Source organism: Hydra vulgaris, chromosome 08 (assembly GCF_038396675.1).
Source record: "Hydra vulgaris chromosome 08, alternate assembly HydraT2T_AEP".
NCBI lineage: Eukaryota > Metazoa > Cnidaria > Hydrozoa > Anthoathecata > Hydridae > Hydra > Hydra vulgaris.
Window position 1 is genome coordinate 5,274,063 of NC_088927.1, and position 20,814 is coordinate 5,294,876.

The 20,814-nt window shown below is 27.1% G+C and overlaps 1 protein-coding gene across 4 annotated transcripts; it reads right to left on the minus strand.

Annotated features, from left to right (window-relative positions):
- Nucleotides 1-3,034: 3,034 nt before the first annotated feature.
- LOC136083094 (putative agmatine deiminase) lies at nucleotides 3,035-19,779 on the minus strand. Of its 4 annotated transcripts, XM_065802502.1 has the most exons (4): nucleotides 8,526-8,667; nucleotides 6,825-6,978; nucleotides 6,403-6,526; nucleotides 3,035-4,831 (listed from the first exon to the last, which is right to left on the minus strand). In XM_065802502.1, the coding sequence occupies exons 3-4, from the start codon at nucleotides 6,512-6,514 to the stop codon at nucleotides 3,789-3,791; spliced, it is 1,155 nt and encodes a 384-aa protein (XP_065658574.1). In that variant the 5' UTR covers nucleotides 6,515-6,526; nucleotides 6,825-6,978; nucleotides 8,526-8,667; the 3' UTR covers nucleotides 3,035-3,788. The 4 variants fall into 4 exon arrangements, with proteins under 4 accessions (XP_065658574.1, XP_065658573.1, XP_065658571.1 ...); XM_065802501.1 differs by lacking the exons at nucleotides 6,825-6,978; nucleotides 8,526-8,667 and adding an exon at nucleotides 19,645-19,779; XM_065802499.1 differs by lacking the exon at nucleotides 6,825-6,978 and having other exon boundaries at nucleotides 8,526-8,683.
- Between the last annotated feature and the right edge of the window lie 1,035 nt (nucleotides 19,780-20,814).

The window sequence follows — 20,814 nt, forward strand, 5'->3', positions numbered from 1 at the left end:
CTTTTTTTATTGCACCTTCCGCGACTTGCTGTTCCTTTTTGAAAGTTCCACTAAATACTTTGTTTTTTATTGCATCTTCCGCGACTTGCTGTTCCTTTTTAAAAGTTCCACTATTTACTTTGCTTTTTTGCAAGTTCCACTACTTGCTATACGTTTCAAATACAAAATATACAGCAAGTAGTGGAACTCAAGCTTTTTTTTTGGCATCTCTTTCTCAGTCTTTTGCCTTCTCCACTTGAAGTGCCTTTGTAACAGTAATGGAAAAGTAGCGCTTATACTGTGGATTTAAAACTTTTTCTATTAAAATTAGACAAGCTGATCTAAAAATACTTTTTAAAATACTATTTTCATAAAAACACTCGAAAATACTATAATATGTTTTATTATATATAAGTTAAGTATTCATTTGTTATCATATTTATATACAAAGCACTGTAAAGTGCTTTCTAGGAATCTAGATGAAGTGAAGCACAGAGAATTGTCTAAAAATGACATAACTATTTGTGAGTTAAATATAGACATCTGATACATGTTGATAAAGGTTTTTGAGGCCAAGGATTTCATTTTTGGGCTCCATTTTAATTTTTGAATGGTCATGACCACTTAAGTGGTTATTTTAGGGGTTTTCAAGGATAGTCATGGGGTGTCTCGATGATTTTTAAATTAGGTGAGACATATTGTATATCTGAATATAGGTAACTGCGACATATTTGGTCATATTTAGTCTTCAGTAGTGGTCAGGACCGTTCAGGTGATCATTTTAGGGCTGGTCAAGAGTGGTCTCGGAATATCTTTATGATTTTTTCAATTTAATGGTACATGTTGTATGTCTAAATATAGTTAATTGATATCAGGAAAATCAAGTTGGTCATATTTAGTCTCCAGGAATGGTTATGATTGCACAGGTAGGTGCGACCATGGTTTGTCAAGACACTTTCATGATTTTTATTTATTTTATGTACTTAATTTCTTTAATATTGTGAGTATAAACAAAAAAAGTTTAATAAATTGAACTTTGTTAACCTTCTTATTCTGGACACCTTAGTAACGTAGCAGCAAAGCATTTTCATCATAAGATCATAGTTTGCTTAAGACCTAGAGAGTTTCATTGGGTAGTTTACAGTTAAACTACTGTTTTTCCATTTTATGGGCGTTATTTAAATGAACAAAACACGTTTGACACATTTAAAGTACAAATTTTTAGATGATAAAACGGTATTTTAGAAAAGTTATTCAGACGACATTAAAACTAAAAGTTGATGATGTATTTTTCTCACTTTCAACACACCGAGAAAGTAAAAATCTTTTTTTCTCGTAAACATAGTTTCTCTTTAAACTAAACTCTTCTTTTTACATAAATAATAACTTTTTACATATATAAAAACAAATAATAAATATTCACGGATCCAGTGACAGATCCAGCACTTTTTGGTGTTTGAGAGTTAACTTCCAGACATGGAGCAAACTCAAATCATTTATATGTTTATACTTATGTCAAATAATGATGATTTAGAAAAAATTGCAATGATTTGAGGCTTGGAACAAATAAACCCCAAAATTTTATCCCACCGCTCTACCCCAAACGTGAGAGCAACAAGTTGATAAAATATTTAATCTAGATTACATTAATCAATTAATTTCAAGCTTACTACTAGTATTTTCTCTCAGCGTTCAAAAATTATGACCAAATAAAGTTTAACCCCCCCCCCTTATTTGAAGGGGCAGCAAACTTTATATGGTCATAGTTTTTGAACGCTGAGAGATGATACTATGGAACTTAAAGTTTATCGATAAATATAAGTTTAGTTGAGAATACTACAAAAAATATTTTATCAACTTGTTGTCCTCACGTTTGGGGTAAGGGAGGGGGAGATGAAGTTTTGGGGCTTATTTGCTCCCAGCCTTGAAATCTTTATTTGTTTACATCCTCCTTCATAAAATGTTCCATAACTTTTCATAATAAAATTAAAAAAGCTATTTAAAAAAGATTTTAACAAGATTTAAATGATTAAACTGTTCTATGCGTCTTTTTCAGTTTTTAGAGCAAATTCAAACATTGGATATCATTTATAATAAAAAGTTTTTAGAGCAAATTCAAACATTGGATATCATTTATAATAAAAAGTTTTTAGAGCAAATTCTAACATTGGATATCATTTATAATAAAAAGTTTTTAGAGCAAATTCAAACATTGGATATCATTTATAATAAAAAGTTTTTAGAGCAAATTCAAACATTGGATATCATTTATAATAAAAAGTTTTTAGAGCAAATTCTAACATTGGATATCATTTATAATAAAAAGTTTTTAGAGCAAATTCAAACATTGGATATCATTTATAATAAAAAGTTTTTAGAGCAAATTCAAACATTGGATATCATTTATAATAAAAAGTTTTTAGAGCAAATTCAAACATTGGATATCATTTATAATAAAAGGTTTTTAGAGAAAATTCTAACATTGGATATCATTTATAATAAAAAGTTTTTAGAGCAAATTCTAACATTGGATATCATTTATAATAAAAATTCTAGCACCTACTGTGCTCAGCTGAGCTCAGAAAATTTGGTTGTAATTTTTTATCTTAATATGAGAGTGTAATTTAAAGCAGATCACATGTGCTACCTAGTACGGCTAAAGTAATAATTGTCATTTATTATTTTATAAAAAACATACTCAATTTTTGAGGTTTCTTTAATCGAATTTATTGATCCATTGGACCAACTTAGCCCAGGAAAATTAAAATCACCAACTATGATTAGATCTTTATAACCTTTTTGGTTAACAAATCCTTAAGAAATTTTAAATATATTTTCTATATCTATCATATCCATGAAGACATACGGTCTGTAAATACATCCAATAAGATATTTATGATTGCCAAATTAGATAACAGCCCAGACATGCTCTATTTGACTCAATGTAAATCTGTTATCGTTAAGTTCATATTAAGTAATTTTGTTGTCAATATAAATACATACACCTCCACCTCAACGCCAAGAATATAAATAACAAAAAAAAAAAATGTTACCGTTATCACAATGAAATATATATGTTGAAGTACATATATAAATGCAAAAAGAAAAATACTTTATGCATACATTTAATAATAAATAAAAATGCGATAAAACTCAAAGAAAGGTAAAGATTCAGATTAAAATCAAAAATAAATATAATTAACAAATAGTTTCAGAAGTAGTTGTCCCGTTAAAAAGTAGAAGTAGAAGTCCCGTCGTTGTATAGGCTGGTTTAACGTTCAACCATCCATATAACTTCAAATTTGTTTTCTTGTTCTTATCATTTTTTATTATTATTTTACTCATTATCGCATTACCTATTATTGTTTTATTTATATAAATTTTTAAACTTATACAAGAAAAACACTTATGGGTTACGAAATTTTACAATTTCTATGTGCAAAGTTATTTGTTTATAAAATATAAGGAGATGTTGAAAAAAAATTATACATAAATTTATATAAAAATCATGTTAATAACAAAATAACAATAATAAAATTAGATGAGCTTAAGGGTCGTATGTAAATTACGTCACGCTTCTAGGATAAATAAAGGAGGGGGGGGGATTTAGTGGTTTTGTGACGACTCGCGCTGGACTTGTTACTAAAGAGTTAAAATGATTGAAAATTGCGTGACGTAATTTATGGACAACCCAAAACTAAAAAATTTTTTTTATAAAATATTGCTTTCCGTAGTATGTGCATGCTGTCGTGCTAACTTGGACGTTACTCGGTAAATGTTTTGGCAAGTTAAGTAAAACCTTAAAACGATTATGCTGGTTGTTGTTGTGTTACGCAATGAATCATTCCACCATTTTTATATAAATTTCTTATATCGATACCAATTATTTTTCTTTCAGGATACAGGTTTTGAATGATCTTATTTGCATCGTCATCATTGGGATCTTCATAGTTAGGAACTAAAACTACACCGTTAGCAATATAGTAATTGATATAGCTGCCTTTGTACCCAAGACTCACTCCGTCTGTAGTATTTACGTTATATTTTGACAAAGGCAAGTAAACTTTACTATACGTTTTGTTATCTGTATTTGAGGCAAAATATAAAGTGTTGATATCTTTTTTGGAAAGACCCCATTCAAGTAAATCTTTTCTACTCATTGTAACTAGTTTGTTTTCTGGTGCAAATCTGGCTATTCCGTCAATGTGCATATCGGTGATATCCCCTTCTGGAAATCCTCCATCTAACCAAATGAATTTTGAAGCACCGTAATAATGGGAAAAGTAAATTTCCGCTTGCGATTGGGTCATTCCAGGGTTCCTAACTGAATTCACAGGTTTTTGGCTTATTATGGAACTTCGAGTTGCTAGTAAAACTCCTTTTCCATCAAGCTCAACAGCTCCTCCTTCGTTTGCCATCCCAACATTTACAACTTTAATGTTAATGTCTTTTCCTATTAAAGTTGGAATTGCATCGTCCTTTTTATAACTTGTTTTTCCACCCCATCCATTAAATTTCCAATCTTGAATAACTAAGCGTCCCAAACTATCTCTAGCAAATATTGGTCCGTTGTCTCTTACCCAAACATCATTTGTTTTATGTATTTTAAAGTCCACATTAGTCAACGGTACTCTTTTATTTTGAAGCAATTCTTTTATTCTTTTAACTTCTTCATTGTCATAAGCAATTATATGAACTTTTTCATTTACGCAAAGGGCTTTTGTCATTTGCACCCAAATATCATCCAAACTCTCTCTATATTCGATCTCATACTCGAATTCGTGTGGCCATTGTAGCCACGTTCCTTCGTGTTCTTCACTCTCATCTGGAAACGTAAATGCTCCCAATTCACCTAAAAAAATTTGTTCAGCAATTAATATCAAGCAAAGCTATTTTATAACGGCAGACGGTAGGGAAGCTCAGGGCTAATTGCAACAAAACTTATAAAACTACACTTATCTCGGAAAATTTTTTAATCTTTTTATAGTTTTTTTTTTTCAGGGTTATAAAACAAATCTTACAGTAGTGACATGTTAATCCAAGATTATTAAATGTATTATAAAACTTAGTTATTCCACAATAGTGAAACAAAAATGAAATTAAAATTACCCCGCACCGGGGCGAGTTGCAACAGTGAACAAGGTAAGTTGCAACACAATACTTTGATAGTATAAGCCTCACGAAGTTTACATAAAAATTTCTAGTTTATCTGTGATTTATTTTTGGCAACAAAAAATATGCTGTCAAATAGATTAAAAAGCATTTGAAACATTAGAATATTAGTTTTTTTTTATTTATAAGATGAGATTTTAAAACGTGTTTAAAATGATTAATTATTAAAATTGATTTATTGAAATGAATAAATTTATTAAAATAAAGTTTTCGCATTATTTAAAAATTTAGTTCACTATTTTGATATACTACAGTAATTTTAAACGTTTGAGTTGAGTTTGAGTTGGTCATGAGTTGAAATCTATTTATCTTATACATATTCATGATTTGCATTTCCCTCATTGGCAAAGTTTTGCATGCCCAAATCTATTATTTTGGTATATAATTCTGCTACGATGTTTTTCACAATAAATATCTTTTAAAGGTTAGCAGGTTTTGTGCAAGCTTACACAATGTTACTATATTTAATGAATTCAAGTAAATCAAGTATATTAATTTAGGACTTTTAGTACTTATGATTGGAATAATTCTGTACATCATGCAAATGGTTTTGTTTATTTTTGATTCAACGTATTCAATGTGGGGAAGTCAAGATAAGTTTTTATCTAAAAAACTCATTAGTATTTTAAAAATATTATTATTCACTATTAGTCAAAAATACAGTTTGTTTCATCTTTTCTTGTTTCATGATACGTGATACAAAGCTCCTGTCTCCATTTCACAAGTCTGTATTGACCATTTTTACATTCATTTACCGCACTATGAATAGAAATTTCCCTTTTCTCAGCTACGTTTTCACAGCACTTCATATCAAAATATCCTAAAAAATCTTTGTTTACCTCCGCTAAGTTTGCGCATGGCATTTAACATGCGTGTGCAACTGTCAGAGAATCGTGTATTGATAAATAATTAATACTAAATATCTAATATTAAGTAATTGCTAATATGGGAACATGAAAATATGTATGTAACATTTAAAACATGTTGTAAACACGATTGCACAAGTTCTCAATTTATTAAACTTTATTTAGCTTTTTTTTTATTTGGGTAATAGATAGTTTATTTTATACAAAGGCTAAAAAAAGTTGTTCTCAAAAAATAACTTGCCATTGTTTAAGTTGTCTTAGAGTTATTTCAAAAGTTTCGCTATTGGGTTGTAGTGTTTTTGCATCAAAAACATAACGAAAAAGTTCTGTTAACTTGCCTAGCTTTAACCGTAAACTTAATAAAACATAAAAACATATTTCTTACATTCTAACGGTTTTTTTCCGTTTGTTAACTTTAAATTTTTTTGAAATGAATGCGTAGCTGTCAAAATATTCACCGCAATAAACAGTTGCTGAATCTTCCAAATAGAAATCATCTTGTTTTAATCCTAATTTTAGAAACATATTATTCAGATAATATTTAAATAACAATTTAATATAAACAAAATAAATCTAAATAACTTGATATAAAATAGTTAGTAAGTCTGAAAGCTAAATTTAGAAGTTGAAGTCTGGAGATTGAATTAAAAAAAAAGGAGGTCTGGAAGCTAAAGTATTGTTATCTTCTTTTTTTAAGATTTCATACATCGAAATATTTTTACTAACAATTGCATTAATTAATTTGTAATCGTTATAAATTGACTGTCATTACCATCAATATAATAAAATAATAAACAACATATCTACAGTAAATTCCTGTTAACTCAAACCTTCAAGGGACCAAGGAAAACGATTCTACTAAACAAAGTAAAACAATTATTCTTGCTTTCAAAGGGCTAAAGAATACAGTTCGAGATAACAAAAGTTCGAGTTAACCGGTGTTCGACTTGCGGCGAATTAACTGGAGATATAAAAATATTTTAAGTTGCATTAATTTATTATTTTTTTAATATGTTTATTTCGGCTTCTACAATAAATACAATTTTGATATATATATACAACGAAATAAGTAATGGCTGGAGCAAGAAGAAGACATATTTCTGTCTTATTACCGAGCCCCATTTTTATAAAATCGTGATTTATAAATACTATATAATATTGGCGTAAATATGCAAAGTAGTATTTCGTAATTGCTAAAATGTTTACATTATTTGCAGTTGCAGTTGCATAAAAAGAAGAGAGCTGCAGTTGCAAAAAAACGATTATATACATGTAGTAAAAAGAATAAAAAGAAAAAAAGAGATATATGCATATATTTATATTGAGAGAGTAGTACCATTAATAAACTTTGTTATAGTGGATTGTGATAATATCATTCTTTTAGAAGAATTTTTTTTCCTTAAGTTATTTTGATTTTTTATTAGAGCTTCACTTTATTTAAAAGAAACATTTAGACTCTAGCATAGTGAGATCCATAAATAAGAACAACCGTTTAGATTCATTTTTGAATCGATCAAGAGTGGTTTTCGTTTTATTAGTAATATCTGAAAATAAATACCATAAATATGGCCAAGGTTACTTTATCGAGTATGAACTCAATTTTAAACTATATCTTGGGACAGCAAAGTTGTTTATAACTAAACTATGATAGGTTATTATTGATAATTATTATTACTTAACAATAATTATTGTTAATTATTACGGTAGTTACTGTATCGTATGTACTTACTCTTTTATAACTTGTAGAGAGTTTAAAATGTAAAATTTTGACAACAAAACTGCAGTATCGATATAATAATATACGAAAGTAAATACATAAATTAACATGTCTAATAAAACATACAATACATTGCGCTACACAATATTTTTTTTTTTATAAAAAAAATTGGTTATAATTATAATCAATAAAAGAACCGCACTGTTCATAGACATTTATCAACATAGAAATAAACATTTTTTTATAAAAATTTTTAATAAAACATTATTTGTTAAATGAGTAATATTGTTTAGGTAAATAAATTATCTTTTAAAACAACAGCTTTTCATTAATGAAATTCTTCATAAGACTTTATATAAAGTTTAATTTAGTAAATTAAAATAAAAAACAAAACTGTTTAAAATATCAGGATAGTTTTAGTTTTAAAACAGTTTTAATTGATTCATAATATATAAAAGAATTTTGTTTGCAAACAAAATACTTTGAATTGAGATTACTAACTTCTAGACATGAAGCAAACTCCAAACATTTACATGTTTATAATTATATCAAGTAAGGATGCTTTGCAAAAAATTGCGATGATTGGAGCCTGCGAACAAAAAAGCACAAAAATTTTGCCTCCCCTCCTCCGTCTGCCCCAAAGGTGGGAGCAACAAGTTGATAAAACATTTTTTGTGCTATTCTTAACAACACTTATATTCATCGATAAATTTTAAGTTTTAAGTAAAATCTCTCAACGTTTGAAAACTAGGTGGTTTTCATTATAGCGATAAATATGATTATAAATATACCTGCGAATAACAAAGTAGTAGTTTTGTAACTTTATTTTTTACATATCTATATTAGTTAAATTAAGAACGCCTGTCACTCAATGCTATTAAATCCAAAAACATCATTAAAACTCTTTTAGAATATTATTAATAAGAAATTCTTCTTTCCGAAATTTTTATTAAAACCGATTGTTTGTTACGGGTTTAACTCATGTATTTTGAAAAACTGAATGCATAAGTTATAAATAATAAAAAAAGGTTTTGCTTTTAGTTAATGCTAACCTTTATACAAATATACACACGATATAAATTTTAAAAATTTAATCGGATAATACAAGTGGATCACATTGTTGGTATGCAAGCATTGTTAAGAATTTTTTAGTACCATTTTTTGTTGGTGCTTCAATAATAATCAATCATAGTTAATTTAGAAATGATTCACTTTGTGGCCAATATAACTTATGCATTCCGATGCATTTATTCCGAAGTTATATTGGCCGATATTATTCCGACACTCGTCCTTGCTAATTTATAAACAACCAGAAAATTTAGAAATTTAATAATATCTTCATCTTTTATTAAAAAAGTTAAAAGAGGTTCACACATAATTTTTTTTACCAAATCTAGATAAACTCGTAGCTCCCAAATTTACTATAATATCATTGCTTTTACATTTTTTTAATTCAAGTATTTTTTGCACAACGAATTGTTTTTGTTTGTTCGTCAGAGTTTTCAGTCGACTGTTTAGTTTTATAACTTATAAAAGCATTCTTCAGACCTTTAAGTTTGACTATTCTCGGAAAAAAAATTTTTAAAATGTATGACAAAAGTAGTCATTCTTATCAAATACAACACTATGGCTGAACAACTTGTTGAACTAAGTTGTTCTTGGTTCTCATTCAACAGTAGTTGTTGTAGAATGAGTTGTGGTTATCGAATCTAGATGTTTTTAACAGTTTATAAAATTTATACAATTTTTTACTTTTTAAAGAATGAACCATTGAACTTCGTGAACCAATCGAATTTCTCTCAAACTTTTGAGGAAAATGTCTATTATCACACATAGTCTATAAAATTAACTCTAAGATATAAAGAATTAAATTTAAAATCATCAAAATTTAAGTTTGTGATGATTTTTTTATACAATAAGTTTTATGTAATAATTTTTTTTATGCAATAAGTTTCATGCAATAATGTTTTTTATGCAATAAGTTTCATGCAATAATGTTTTTTATGCAATAAGTAAGCTTTCAACTGAACTCTCAAACAGTGCGACCAGCTAAAAGCAGTGATTTTTTCAAACAAGAACATTTTCCAAGTATGTTACCAAAAATTTTTCTTTAAGAAGTCAATAATTGAACCCTTGCATTCCTCATTTTATTAACTGTTACTAAAAGGTAATATACAGTGGTTTCCATAAAAAGCGTAAAAAGCATTGTAAATCATTTTAATACAAGTGTAGCATAATCTTACTCCAATAACCTAATTTCTGTGAATAACAATTTCTACGAATGGCAATTTCTGCGAATGGCATTTATTGCGAATGGCGATTTCTGTGGATGACAATTTCTGTGAATGGTATTTTTTTTATTTTTTTTTGCGTAATACAACACAACAGTTTATTTTAAGTTAGTTAAAGTTTTTATTGATTAAAGTGCACAACAAACATTGCACAACCATAGTCTTAGAAACTAATAGGATTCTAAAGGAATTCTTTAAATCCTATAGAACTCCCAAAGGACTGATGGGGTAATTTTAGGATTTTTATATGTATTCTATACAGTGACGGATCCAGCATTTTTTGGTGACTGAGCTAACTTCCAGACATGGAGCAAACTTCAAACATTTGTTTGTTTATACTTATGTCAAATAATAATGCTTTGCAAAAACTGCGATGATTGGAGGCTGGGAACAATAAAGCCTTTAAATTTCATTCCCTTCTAAATGAACAAAAATATATTCCTATAAAATTTTGGAACAGGGCTTTTTAGAATTTCTGTAATTCCAAACCTGTAGGATGTTTTTATATCCAGCGACTTATAGAATAGAGCTTCTCGAAGATTTTGGAACAGGGTTTATATAATTTCTAAACTTATAGGAATACTCCATACAAAATTCTGTTTAAATTTAATATAGGATTGTCTAATATAAATTACATAGGATCTTAGAGGACTTTGAATGCACCAAAATATAAAAATGACACTGAACTTTCTAAAGAAACATGGAAACTAAAATCAAAAAGTATAAAACCTCTGATTACATAAAAAATAATTGTGCGTTATAAGCCCTACAATCAAGCATCAAATGTATTATATTGCCATACAGACTTCTTTATTCGAAACCGGGGACTTTGATTAATTCGAACCCGGGGACTTTATTCGAAACCGGGGACTTTCGACGTCTTTTTGTTTTTCAGAGGTTTTATATTTTTTTGATTTTAGTTTCCATGTTTTTTTAGAAAGTTCAGAGTCATTTTTATATTTGGGTGCATTGAAAGTCCTCTAAAATATCCTATATAATTTAAATTATATAAAATATCTTAGAGGATATCTTATATATTTTAAATCATATATGATATCTTGACATTTAAAATGTTCAAAACATTTAAAATTAAAAAGATTTCAAAACATTTAAAATATTCGAAATCAAAGATTTTAAACATTTTAAATCTTTGTCTCTTGGAGACAAAGATTTCAAATGTTTGAAATCTTTTTCTTTAGAACTATCTAAATAAAAGATATGAAAAAACATCAACGTGCCATTATTCAAAGAAATTTTTCTTTATTCGACACCGGGGACTAAAAACATCGACCTCTTTATGTTTTTGTTTTGTTTTTGTAACTTCAAAACTCGTTTCACTGCAATTTTAATTTAGTTTTTAAACCGTTTTTACGTTATAAATTACAAACAATGGCTGATAATTGCCAACAGGCATAAAACTCAGAGTTGTTTTTATTCATCTATAAATAATCTATATATAATTATAAATAGATTATTTATAGATCCAGTCCAGTCAGTGCTTAATGCCGTAAGTTACTGATATAATTAGGATTCTATTATTACAATTCTATTAACTTTATTTTACTTAATGATCTTTGCGTGAATGAAGCAGATAGTGAATTGATTAGTAAAATACAAAAAAGCTTAATTATTAACAATTTTAAAAAATTTTAAAATCATTTTAAAACATTTTTAAGTGAATAAAACGCGGAAGCATGTTTAGAGTGCGGGGGGCCGTAACTTTCATTTATTAAATTATACATCAAAATTAAATTTATTTAATTTAATTTTAAATTTATTTTTTATAAATTTATTAAGTTATGCATCAAAATGTTTAGCATTTCTTAAATTCTCTACTCCAAAATAACCTTAAAAAAACTTTATTCCAACAATAAATGTGCCAACAACAGCAACCGAAAACTCCTCCACACTTCTAGATAACTAGACGATACTTCGCCTGACTTTTTTTTCCCGTAAAATTTGGGAAGTCTTCCTAAAGTCTCGTCTTTTCACAAGAAAAAAAAATTTCGACGAATTATCGTCTACTTAATAACATAATAAAGAATAACTTTTATGATGACCAGCTTTGTATGGTATAATCAAAAGTGCTCCCTTTGATCATTTTCTCTCTTTCTTAGTATCTAATAGCATAATACTTAGTGGATAACCGCCTAACACGACTATCTATAAGGGACTGATCAATGAAAATTCCTTACAAAAATTAAAAAATCTTTTTAAAAATAACGTCAATTTAAACTTAGTCTATGAATTTTTATTGCTGAGAAACTTGTCAGCTTTTTTGTTAATATTGGACCAAACTTAGCGGAAACAACTCCGCTTAGCTCATCAAGTTTTCATTCTTATATAAAAAGGTTCAATACTCTAATATAATAATACAAAACTAATCTTAAAATTTGCGAATTGCGAGATGCTTTTAACAGCCTTAAAAAAAATAAAAGCGCAGGTTTTGATAAACTTAGCGTTAATGTATCTGTATTTGGTGTCATTGAACCGTCGTTAAAAATCTGTATTTGATGTCATTGAACCGTCGTTAAAAATCTGTATTTGATGTCATTGAACCGTCGTTATTTTATATCTTTAAACTTTCTTTAAAATTGGGTATTGTTCCTGATAATTTAAAAATTCCCCGAATTACATACATTTTGAAAGGTAATTACATCTATTTTTAAAGGTCCAGTATTTTAAAATAAAGAACAATATCTATCTTGCCTTGTTTTTCGAAAATACTTTTGCGTATAATGTACAATAGACTCTACAACTATCTAACAAAGAACGACATGCTGCATAGAAAACAGATATCTGGTCCTCTAAATAACGATTATTTTACAGTAGGAGTTTTCATTGATTGTCAAAAGCCTTTTATACAGTGACCCATGACGTACTGCTAACTAAACTTAAAAACTATGGCATTAAAACAAAAATTTACTTTGGTTCAAAGACTACCTGACAAACAAAAATTATATACTATGATTGAAAAGTCACAACTAAACACTTTAAATAACGTGTGGGGTTCCTCTGGGCTCTATTTTAGGGCCATTATTAATTCTACTCTACATAAATGATTTATTTATCATCAAATCCTATAAATTCTGTTCTATTTGCAAATGATTCTATTTATTTTATTCACACAAAAATGTTAAAATACATTTTAAACACGATAACGAGCAAATAAAAAAAATTATAAGTGTCTTGTAAGTGACAAACTTTCTCGAAATGCTAACAAAACTAAATTTACAATATTCAATTGATCAAGAAAAATTGATAACATAGCATTGAAATTACCAAATCTTATTATAAACAAAACTATTGTTAAAAGGAAATCTTCCATAAACTTTTTAGGCTAGGAAAAAAATTTCAAAAAACATAAGAATCATATATGTAGCTAAATAATGTTTTAATTTTGAATCGCTAAAAGATTTTTATTTTGCTTTGATTCGTAGTTACTTATTTATAAAATCAATTTACATCAAATTTCAGTTTTTATGTATAGAACTAAGCAAGGGATGTCGCCAATTTTTTTTATATTAATGAAAGCTGTCTTACATTACAAAGTTCTCGGAGAACATCTTTTTTTTCCAAATATAGTTTGAAGCTAAGCTTTATAATCAATCGTGGGCCATATCTATGGAAAACATTTTCAGACATAGCTAATAAAAAGATAAACACTCTAGATCTATATGAAAAAGAATCATACGGTTCTTATTATTTATGAATTACGCAATGCTAGATTTTAAATGTTTCTTTTAAATAAAGTTAAACAAATAGAAAAATTAGGATAAATAAAAAAAATATGTTATTATCAAATCCATATAAAAAAGTATATAAGTTTTATACTACGGAAAAATAAATCAAAAGATTTTTTTTTCGACAAATCGATAATTACAAGATTTTTTTAAATAGATACACAGTTCTTAAAGCCTGATTACACTTAAAGTTTATAAGTCACTCATAATAATAGCTAATATTGATGATGACATTGAAGATGTTAAAAAGAAGTTTAAAGTTTAAAATTTTTTTTATAAGTTGCATAAATTTTTTATTTTTAAAACATAAGATTTAACTTGTATTATTAACTATCGAGAGGCGATTTTACGGGGGGATGGGGAATGTGTAGGGTAGGGGACGGGTTTGAGGAACACAGTTGGCTAGTTAGGTTTTTTTTTTAGGAGTCAGTCTGTACATTTTAAGGAACTTCCCCTCCCCCTCTCCTTTCTTCTCATTTTATTCATAGAATTGCCTCTAAGTCTATTTTTTATGTTTATCATAAGAGTTTTAAGTCTTTAATGTTTCCTAATGTTTTACTCACTTAATATTTCATTAAAAGAAGATCAGTCAGTATTTTTTTATTGTTATTATTGCTATAATTGTTATTAAGATTTAATTTATTTGTACAATAATGAAAAATTAATTTAATAGACGTAAAGTGTTTGGAAAAGTATGCTATCTTGATCCTAAAATCTTGGGCACTTGTTAGGTATTAACAAACTTCTAAAATAATAGTTATCGAAAACTAATTGAATATAAAAACAAATTTTTTAAAGTTTAAACTATATATATATAGATAACTTTAAACTAATTTTTTAATTTTTATCTTTTCTTTATTTGTTTTGTTTTTTCCTCTGGATTTTAGGATAAATACCCTCTCCTATCAACAAATATGTAATGTCTTCTTACAAATATCTTGCTTTTTGAAATGTGCTATTGTTGTAGCACCTTTTTGTATTGCTTTGTTTTGATAGACAGCTTGGTTTGTCTTTTAACTGGTGTCTGACATTTTTAATAATAGACACTAGTTTCATTGCTGGAACTTACTTTAATCCTTCAATAATAGCCAAGACATCAGTAACTATAAATGCAACTTACTTAGTAGCTATAAAAACTTACTTAAATCTTTACTTTTTATCTTTAGTATTTTACATTTTTATACTTTTGCTCTTCATAACAATTTTTATAGTCGGCTTTTCAATAAATATTTATAACAATTGCAATATCACAAAAGGTTACAAAGTAAAGTGATTTCCAGTTTTCATATGTGATGTATCTTTTATGTTATTATTTCAATATTTCTTACTTTTTTTTTTTAGATTTGGCATATGCTATATAAGCTATATACTTTCACTAGATTTAGCTTATGCTATATAGAAAAAGAAACTTGACAATTAAGTTTCCATTAATTTGTAAACTTTTGTTAATTTCTTAAAAATATTTTTTAAAACCTTTTTTGCGTATTTCGTTATATATATAAACATATAGATTATTATTTGTTTTGATTTTAGGATATATATTTATTATTTATTATTTAAAATATGCTACTTGTAAATTTTTATATATATATATATTTTTTTTTACTTAATGCTTAAAAATTACATTAAAAACTAAACCCTTTAATAATCTCTGGATGACCAAGAAATTCAAAAAATTATTCAAAACTAAACAAAAGCTATGCACAAAATATTTGAAAGCAAACACCAGCTAGCGAAAAAATATAGAAAGATTGCAAAATCTGTTTGAAAAAATCCGAAAAAATTAAAAAAAAACTTACTCTTTCTGTTTACAAAGTTATCGTACGTTTTGTTTTGCATCAGCTAATTCAGTTGTGTTTAAAATGCCGTCAAAACAAGATGTACTACGCGAGCTCATTGTACAGTTCTATCAAAGGCACAAAAATCTCGGAAAAAAGTTTACTGTGAATCATTTTAAAACCGAAAATGTTCCAGTTTCAACTATTTACCGTATTTTGGCATCCTTAACAACTAATCTCAGAAGTGGTAGTGGAAGACCAGCTGAAATAATGAACAAGAAGGAACTTCGTTTGCTTCACGGTGCTTTCAACAACAATGACTCAATAAATCCACGAGATACTGCAGAAAAGTTCAAGTGTACGCAGCCTTATATCTGCAAGTCGTTGAAAAAACAAGGAATAGTCTGCCGAAAAAAAACAAGAGCACCTCAATACACTGAGCAACATAATTCAACCGTGAAATCTCAATGCCGCTGCATGACCCGAAATTTCTCTGGAAAATGTTTTGTTTTGGATGACTAAAGTTACTTGCCACTCTCTAAAACGCAAGTGCCAGGAAATGATCCATATTATGCAGATAAAAGTTCTACAACACTTACAAAAGTAATATACAAATATAAACACAAGTTTGAACAGAAAGTGATGCAGTACATTGCCATATCTGAGAGGGGAATTTCCAAGCCATTATTTAGGCCAAGTGGTTTGGCTATTAATCAAGAAGTATACCAAAATCAATTTTTGAAGAAAATATTGATTTCATTTTTTCAAAAACATTCAGATGGCAATTACTTGATTTGGTTGGATAAAGCATCATCGGATTATGCCAGAAAAACACAACTGAGAAAAATAAATTAGAACATCTTTATCGCCGTCAGAAACATGCGATCCTCCTAGTTAATTATGCGAATCGCTTTTCACATTCAAAATTTTTTTTGATTATATGAAGGTACTAGATGTTTATAAACTAAACATATTTAATGTTTTATGTAACGACCTTCTTTCTTTAAAAACAATAAATAAAAGCACATTAAGAAATAATAGTTTTTGAAAATAAACCTTTTTGTAGAACTAAGTTCATCCAATTTTATATTGCATATTGTGCACTTCATCTTTGGAATAAAATAGTATTACCAAATTTTGATCCCTCTATTACTTTATCAGATTTTAAAACTCAATTAAAAATTTCATTATGGACAACATTCTAAAATTATACTAAAAATGTAAAATGTATTTGTTAAATCTTCATCTTATTATTTGTTAAAATGTTAGCATGTTGTATTATGCTAAATACGTTTAAAACTCATACGTTAAATCTTCAATATATATATATATATATATATAAATAAGTAAATATATATATATATATATATATATATATATATATATATATATATATATATATACATATATATATATATATATACATATATATATATATATATATATATATATATATATATACATATATATATATATATATATATATATATATATATATATATATATATATATATATATATATATATATATATATATATATATATATATATATATATATAAATATGTTATGAATAAATAAATTACTCCGATGATAAGATCCAAATGGTCTTCTTTCGGAAACCTAGTTTTATATTGTTAGTACGCTGTATTGTATTATTTACGTAATTGTATTACCACTAATATTATTATGTATCACGACTAACATAGTAAACTGCTAGAGGGAAAAAAATAATTCCTTGAATGAATGCTAAAAAATGTTTGGAAACGCAGTCATAACTTTCTAAAAACATACAAAACACAAAGGAGAAAATTATAGTTTTTTACATTTGTCTTATATTGAGTTGCTTATGTAACAAAAACTAATTTTTTAGTAAAACTAAAACTCCTTGAAAATCAATAGACTAGTGCAAAGTCAGAGAAACTAATAAGTGTCCTCCTCTGTAAATTACATATTCTCTCTAATTTAATATTCTTCTGTAACTTAAAACATGGGTAAAAGAATGTGAATATCCTGATAATATTATAGAAAAAGCTTTTCAATATGTAAAACTCCAATGACCAGCTCCTCGAAACCAATCTAAAGAAATCTTTCCCTTAATTAAAACTTTTTATAGCAACTTGTATTGTCAACTTTTTATAACTGAAACTGATCTTTTACTTTATCTATCTTTAAATGAAAAAGTAAAGGTTTTTTCAAATATCAATCAAATAATCGGTTTGATAACCATGTTTATAATTGCCAACGTGCACATAATACACTTATAGAACCCTTCTTCCAACTTTTTTTATTTTGGAACTCAAAAATGAAAAGAATTTAATTTCCTTTGAAAAACATCTCCTCAAACAAAAACATGACACTTTTATTTTGACATTTCCTGTTTAAAATCAAATAAAAAATTGATTGTAACTTAAACGTAACTTAACGTAAGTTAAAAAGATTAAACAATGGATTATTATTATTTTCTTTAAAAAATGTGTAAATTTATTTTTATAACAAAATTAGCACTACTGAAGATTTTTCGATATATATATATATATATATATATATATATATATATATATATATATATATATATATATATATATATATATATATATATATATATATATAAATATATATATATATTTAGAGGAGACTCGGGCAAGATGAAGAGCGGGGCAAGATGAAAAATGTCCTAATTTTTCAGTTTCTCAAGTGGTGGCAGCACAAACAAAACAATGCATGCTCCCTTATTGGCCGTTCGTTTAACAACAGAGTAAAAACGTCGAAACCGTCATTTTTGTTTTAGTTCTGACGCTTTTTTTATTTACCGCTGACACGTTATAACTTTTATACATGTGTAAATAAGCTCTGTTGCCAAAACAAGTAAGATATTTCGTCTATCGTTTATATTTTTCTATTTAACCAATTCTAATACTATCTATGACCATGAATAAATGCCAATTAATCGCCTTCCTTCATGGCAATAAAAACGAATATTCAAAAACAGACAGTTTGGGGCAAGAGGACGGGGGCAAGATGACAAGCTAATAATAAAAATAAAACTATGTGGCAAAGTTGCTAATAATAGAAATAATACCATGTGACAAACATGGTATTATTTTTATTATTAAGTAACTGAAGAAAAATAATCTATGGTCATTCAGTAAATGGAGTTTCTGAAAACAGTTGTTTTTAAAATTCAGCTGTTTTACTGTTTAACAATTTTAAAAAACTTTTAATAAACGACTAAACTAAAAGAGGCAATCTTTTTTTTATGTACAAATATCGATTTTGAAATTAGGAAATGAAGAAAAAAAGTTTAATATGTGTAGATAATGGTTGAGTTAATAATAATATATCATAGTGCTTTTGGGGTTTTTTTGTATGTTGGATTTTTTTTTTTTTAATAATAAACTCAGCCTTTAACCACCTGAGGCTGCCGTACCAAAAAAATACTTCTGGAAATTCAATTTTATTTAGCAATACATTAACTTCTTCTGTCACTAAATTTATCGATGGGCATTTCCAAAATACCACACACGGAAACTCAGATATGTTTTATTATATTATTTTCATAAGCAAAACTGGCATTTCCAATTTACTCCGGTTTAATTCTAATCTATGTAAGTTTTTTGTAAACAAAGAATAGTGTGCTTTATTAATGTTATCAAAGTTAGCTTTTTTAATGTTATCGACGAATAAATTAGGTTTAAAGCAGAATCACGTACGGAATAAAGTAACACAAAGTATTTTAGTAACTAGAAATATAAGCTTCAGCTCTTTAGAATTTTTCCAACTAGAGTATAGCGTTTAGAAAACTATTGTATATTTTTCAAACTATTGAGACATAAACTCACACACAAAATAAAAAGATAAAAATGTATATATATTTAATCATTCAATTAGCCTAAAGTTTAAAAAATATATATTTTTGTTGTAATTGTTCTTTGAGAACATCATAATAGTATTCATATTGTTTTATATTTAGTCCCAGTTTCTAATTTTAAAAGCAAAATAAAATAAAAGATCACGCTCAGAATTGGAAATGCCTTTAATCAATTAACCTAAAACTATCTTTTAAATTATAATTAATATTGAAAATTAAATAAAATTACCATTAAAAACTGTTTCAACAAAAGCGTTGTTGTTAATTCTTAAAAAACTTGTCATTCACCTATTATAAATTTTATTGACTTTAACCAGTAAATTTCATCTTAAAATCTTAGATTTAAATGAAACTCTAAGCAGCTGAAACGCGAAACAATTTTGAAATAAAATTTAATAGTTTCAATAGGAAAAAGTTTTTACTTTTTTGTCACAATAATTTTGATTAAAAAAGTTTAAAAACATTTTTAATTTTCAAACAACTTTTAAAAAAAAACAGCTGTTTGCTCTTTTCGATTTTTATTAATAAATAGTTTTACTGTTACTGTTAAAAAGTATTTGAAAAACATATTAGCAACATCTGCTGAGTCGCAAATAACAGCCAAAAATCTCAATAATTGCATTCTGTAATTCTGAAGGCTTATTCTTACAATTTGCATGTATAATGAATCTAGTGGTATTTTTATTTATCAACTAAAAGCCATTTTTGTTTCTCTTAAAATCTACTAGAAAGTTTTTTTAATACTTTTAGTATTTCATACTTATATTTCTGCAAACAATCTTCAAAGTTTTTGTTGTTGTTGTTTTCAAAGTGCTCAAAGAAGTCCTTGAGATCTAATCACAGAGCGCAAAAATAACTTGAGAAAATTTGAAATGGTAAAAACAAATGACAGTCTCAAAAATTGAACACACTAAAAACGATATCGAAAAGATCTCACTTTTTCTCAAGAAACACAAAAAGAAAAATCAATAAAATTTTAGAAAAAATTGTTGCAAAAGTTGAATTTAATGCAGAAGAAAAAAATAAGCTGCAACAACTGGAAAATCAACGGAGAAAAAACAATTTGCGACTTGAAAGGATAACCGGAAGTAAATCTGAAAATCAGGGCCGTGAAGCCACAGGTCGATCACAAAAAATAGGCCCACTGAAAAAACGATAAAACAATTATAAAATATAGGCCCACTCCTAGAAAAAAATATCAACTAAGAAAAAAGCCCATCTTAAAAAACTCGCGGCCTTGCATTCTAAATATTTACTATTGAACATCAAGACATTGTAAAAATATGTTTATCCATCGGAAGTTTAACTATCGGAAACCTAGACACTGCAACAATACATTTTACTTTGTTGCCTAAAATGTCTTTTTCTCGTTTTCCTTTTGTTTAAATCCAATTCAATA

What these genes read in the sequence shown, in the direction of transcription:
- LOC136083094 (XM_065802501.1), bottom strand. Translation starts at nt 6,514, where the DNA reads ATGATTTCTATTTGGAAGATTCAGCAACTGTTTATTGCGGTGAATATT. An exon ending in CGGAAAAAAACCGTTAGAAT is followed by an intron (nt 4,832 to 6,402) that starts GTAAGAAATATG and finishes AAATTTTTTTAG; the next exon opens with GTGAATTGGGAGCATTTACG.